At 30.2% G+C, this 5487-nt stretch overlaps 1 protein-coding gene across 1 annotated transcript in view; it reads right to left on the bottom strand.

Moving 5' to 3' along the window:
• The window catches only part of LOC111707645 (potassium voltage-gated channel protein eag), a 66573-nt gene extending 61291 nt beyond the window's left edge, over nt 1–5282 (bottom strand). Inside the window, exons 1-4 of the mRNA XM_023480777.1 lie at nt 5200–5282; nt 3718–3802; nt 1397–1494; nt 383–446 (exon numbers count right to left, since the gene is read on the bottom strand). Of these exons, the coding sequence (XP_023336545.1) occupies nt 383–446; nt 1397–1494; nt 3718–3796 (241 nt within the window). The 5' untranslated portion in view covers nt 3797–3802; nt 5200–5282. The remainder of the gene's footprint in view (nt 1–382; nt 447–1396; nt 1495–3717; nt 3803–5199) is intronic.
• Between the last annotated feature and the right edge of the window lie 205 nt (nt 5283–5487).

Below are 5487 nucleotides of genomic sequence, written 5' to 3'. Positions count from 1 at the left end.
GGATGTTTACTTTGTAAAAAAATGACTGGAAATGATATGCTTTTCTTTAAAAATATCAAGAGAGTTGAGTTTTTGACACAAACTAATCTTTATTATCTTTGCAACCTTATGTCGTAGACCTTAGATATTTCAAAATATGAATTTTGATAGAACCTCTAATCTGATTTTGAAATATAAAAGATTTTAACCATCAGGTTGAAAAGATACAGTGACTATATAATTTGCGTTTGTGGCAAAAACTCGATTCCTTTGATGAATGCAGTAAAATGTTCACTGCAGGTTTATTTACACAAATTTTAAAATCACAAATTCACAAAGATATCCCCCCCCCCTATAAAAAATCTCAGTTGCGCCTATAAATTTCTAATTTGACCAAGTATACCTATGGTTTCTTTGTCCGTGAGTTCTCCATACATAAAGTTCCCCCGACAAGATTTCTGCATGACCTAGAAGAAAATAAATAAAAAGAAATTAAAAATGTTAACTCTCAAAAATAACAAGGCCCAATTGGAAATCACGTTTTTTGTCAATTTCTTTGAATACCCTTGCTCAATTTTACCCTATATCAATATTTTATTCCCATTGAAGATTAAAGATAAGAAAATCTGGAATTTAGATGCGGAAAAACTACAGAGAAATTGAGTCTTTGCCACAAACTAAAATTATAACTTTGCAACCCAATGTCGTAGACCTTAGATATTTCAAACTATAAATTCTGGTAGATCAAATAAATTGAGTTTGAAATATCAAAGTTTTACACAATCCAGTTGCAGAGATATTAGTTTTAGAAAAGATCTGAGTTTGTGACAAAAATTCAGTTTCTTTGAGAAGAAAATGCATCACTAAAAAATGTTGGATTTTTATTTGAAAGATCACAAAATATCAGAGCCCGTAATTAAACAAAATATCAGAGCCCATAATTAAACAATTTCTGATGGATCGAGTCTTAATTTCCTAAAACCCACGTATAAGACTCAATCTTAGACCCAACTTATAAATCAGCTTGTGTCACGTGATCGACAGCTGCTAGCCATTTGACTCGACTTAAAGAGTTAGGCCCAAAGAAAATAAAACCGACCTTGGTTGGTTTTAGTGGAAAAAAGTCTTAATGTTGAGTCTTATTCTAATTAAATCCCTTGAATCCGTCAATTCCAACCAGAAAATACGCAAAATTCAACATTAAAACCGGTTTAATAAACCCAACTCTGTGGAAAATTTGTTGTAATTTAAATCCGAAAGCTCAAGTCTTCAATTAGTCTCAATGACAGCTCATATTTTTTTCTTAGCCGCAGGCTCTAAATGGAAAAAAATCCTCAGTGCTAGCATCATTAATACAGATTCATATTGGATATGATTGATTTAATGTCCCTAGGGTTATAAATCTATAATTATTTACCTCTGCTCTATTAAATCCCGATGTTTTGCTAAAGGCCTCGTTGCAGTACACTATTGGATATTCAACAATTTGCGCGTTTGCGAGCAGAAAACTGGAGTCTAAAAAATATTTTCGAAATATATTAAAATAGTTATTTTACACAATAGAACATATGGAGTAGGACTTCGTAGAGCATTTAAATACTACGAAAAAATGTAATAGAAATCATTAACATAGTTTTAGGAATAATTCACAGGTCTTGAATTCATAACAACCTGTTCTTAATTTAAAAAAATACAGGGTGAGTAAAAAAACCGGTATTTTCGATGTTTTGGACAAAATTTTCAAATTTTTGTTTTTGCTCGGATTTTAGGCATAAAAAATATGCTAAATAAATTGAAGATATTTTTAGAACGTTGAATTTTTTTATTTTTTTTTTCCAAAAAAATGTCCCAAATTATTTTTACATTTTTTTATCACATTTAATTTGTTTATGCCAAGAATCCAAACATTACAAGAATTTAAAATTTTTTGTCCAAAACATCGATAATCACGTTTTTTTTTACTCAGTTCTACTTTATTAGTAAAAGCACAGAAGATAGAAACTATAAATGCCAGTTCATTATTTTTCCTTTAAATCTTGAACCAGAAAACTAAAATAACGAAATAAAAAAATAGAAAATTTAATCGATATTCATAAAAAAACTTTTTTGTGTTTGTTTAAGAGATGAATAATAAGTTAATTCCATTCGAGAATTTGTAAATATAAGCTTTTATCCGTTTCAATCTTATCAAATCGGTTTTAAATTTTGTATTTGATGTATTTTATTTTACATTTCTATAGAAACTTTCATCAAAGGTTTTCCCAGATTTTGTTTGTTTAAAGGGACTGTTATTTTTAAAGAATAGCGTACACGATTTACGACAGTACACGCGTTTTTCAGAGAAACCACAAATGAAAATAAACAATTTTCTAAAAAAAAGCATGGATATATTATTCATAACTGATCAGACAAAGCTTTGAAGGGTATCGATGTGAATCAGACATGGCACTCTATCAATGGAGGTTCACTTGAAATTATGCGTAAAGTCCCTTTAATATAATGTAATTTAGAGCCTCACTACTCTGACTTAGTAAGTAAGAAGTCATACGTAATTAGCTCGAAGTTCCACACACAAAATATTAATAAGGGAAAAAATAAAGAAAAACATATACTTACTTTCTTAAGAAAAAACCTAATGCTCATGGGGGGGAGGAAGCGACCAGGGATTATTGTTTACTTTTCAAAAGCATTGTGGTTTCGAAGGTATTTGATAAGATCAAATGGGCAAAGTTTGAAATTATAAAATTAGAGTTTGAGGAATGTAATCAGAGGCCGAATTTAAAGAATTTGAATCTTGTCTAGACGAGGTTCAAAAATGAGACAGGCTCAAACACGGTTGGTTCCAATTGAAATTATTTCTCGAGATTTGGAACCGGTTGGCGGTTATTGGCGGTTCCGTGACACGGTTAAAATTCTTAAAATTCGGCCTCCGATCCTTGAAAAAAAATCAATGATCAAATATTTGGTTGAAAATTATGAATATTGATTCAAGTTGTGCATTTATTCTGTAAGTTAGTGTGCGGGCAAATTAACTTAGATTTAATATGCAGATTTCTGAGTAATTAAGATTAACAATAATGAATTCAGTAATTTCTGAGGACACAGGGTTACCCACAAATGATGAGATTGTAAAGACGACCTAAAAGACTGAAACTACTCAAATATGACGATCCAGAGTTTAAATTAAGTCTTCTACCTTGAATGTGGTCTTTAAATGGTTTATTTATTGATTTGGTAAAGAAAGAAATAAGTTTATAGATTTATGCTGTCAACTCGCATGAATATACGGAAATAGACAGTATACACTAAGATAATATACGGAAATAGACAGTATACACTAAGATAAGTCTCATCCTTTGTGGGTAACCTTTGCATTTAAAGGATGAATTCGCGAAAATGGCTTAACAGAAACTAGTTGTTGAACATACACTATATATCTTTGGAAATGTATTTTTAATGCACATCTGTAATTTTCTAATCCCCATGTCTTTGCTATTTGATGGTGTTTAAACCTATTTTAATTGATATTGCTGTCATATAAGGGTTTTTTTAGATTTCGTAGTGTATCCTTCTTTTCTATACCCTATATCTTTGGATTCCAATGTCGTAGACATTAAATATTTCAAACTTTGAATTCAGTTTGAAATATCAAAGATTTAAAACATTGGGTTTTAAAGATATAGGGATTATAAATTCAGAGTTTGTGACAAAGACTCAATTCCTATGTTTTATACTTACGTTGCTGGTTCGATCTTCTAATGATGTTTTCAAGAAAAGTATTTTGGGGGGCAACCAGCCCCCTCCTACCCCCAGGCATTTTGCCCTAAAATTATAATACAGTAGGGATTTATATATATTCTTTGCTTGTCTGTCAGGATGTTTGTATACTTGATAAACGTCAAAACAGCTAAACCGATCGGGCCTGAATTTTTGGGAACATGACCCTGGGTAGGGTTATGGATGGTCAACATTTTTAAAATCCACGATTAAAAAAACCACGAATTTTTTCTTATTGTTTTAACATGTATACAAAGAGAAAATGTTCCCAATTGAAATAGAAAATGGACGTGAAGCCCCTTGAAAGTCTATTAAGGAATATAACGTAATTTCATGTAACTCTTCATGCAAAGATGGCAATGCTGATTCACAAGTTGTAAATCACAATGGTAAAAGCTTTGTCTGATCAAGTATTATCAAGTATAGGAATAGATCAGAATTAAAGAATTTTAAACCTAGAAAAACAACATTATTGATCAGATTTAGGTTTCAAGGATCATGGAAGGTCATTTGAAATTACGTTTACACACACTTCAAGTTTTCTTTTCATTATTAAATGTCGAAATGAATTTTCTAATTCTTAGAGAAATTAAATAAATTATTATAGCAAAACATGTTTTTGAGAGAAACAAGTGTTTTTTTCAATTTTTTTTTATACAAAGATGCAGCAAGTATTGCAAACATTTTTCTTCAATAATGACCAAAATCGGCATAATTTTGAATTAAAATACTTTTTTAGAAAACAAAATTTTATTGAAAATTAAATATTTTGTCGTTATTATTATTTCCTTGACATCAAACTAAATATCAACCAATATATATCAACTTTGACACATAAAAGCTTTTCAGAATTTTGCAAATTTTTCCAATAAATTCTTTTTAAAATGTTTGATAAATAAATGAATTATGAATGGAAAACATGTAGAAAATAAACCCTTGAATAAAAAAGAAAAAAATGCTACAGCCAAGAGCGGAAATGCCAAGATAAAAGAGTGTTGTTAAGTATCGATTTTCAGACAGGAAAAGGAGGATATTTTCATAGATTTTTTCAGTAAAGGAAGGTTTTAAGGTTAATACGAACTGTATTTCCGCCGTCCAAAAGCATCCTACCGTGCTTATCTGTCAGTCCGTTTGTATCTAATATACGCAAAAACGGCTAAACCGATCGAGCCCAAATTTCTTGTGGGACCTCAAATGACCGATGGGAAGGGTTATTTTTGCTCAAAGTTACAAAAATTGTGTCAAAAAGTTATTAATTTTTGTAAAATTTTGAAAATGCGCTAAAAAAATATTATAAAATCTGCAATTTTTTTTTGTTTGTCATTGTTTTATAATGTACAAAGAGAAGATGCTCACAGATAGAGCCACAATTAAAAGTAGAATTAGAAGAATGGCTCGAAGCGCCCTTATTTCTATATTTTAATTTTTTTTTGTTATAGTTACCGGAATTATTTAGCTGTTGACCACAACCGTTTCTTTTTGGCCATCACTTATCTGTGGTAAATCACTTAACTCATTTGATCTCTAGAAATTCGTTTAATTTTAGTCTGCTTAAAATACGATGAGAAAGAATGGCACAACTTTATTTATTTGAATAGGTCTCTAAAAACATAAATTGCTTTATCTGAAAGGTTGTTTTCGGAAGAAAAGAAAATTTTCTAAAAGCAATTTTTTATCTAGTTCTTGAATGCCTTGCAGAAACTCCAAAATACAGATGAAATCTTTCCCTCA

This window comes from Eurytemora carolleeae, unplaced genomic scaffold, assembly GCF_000591075.1.
Source record: "Eurytemora carolleeae unplaced genomic scaffold, Eaff_2.0 scaffold790, whole genome shotgun sequence".
Lineage (NCBI taxonomy): Eukaryota > Metazoa > Arthropoda > Copepoda > Calanoida > Temoridae > Eurytemora > Eurytemora carolleeae.
Note: the sequence above shows the minus strand (reverse complement) of the source record. Positions and strands in the feature narration are given on the sequence as shown.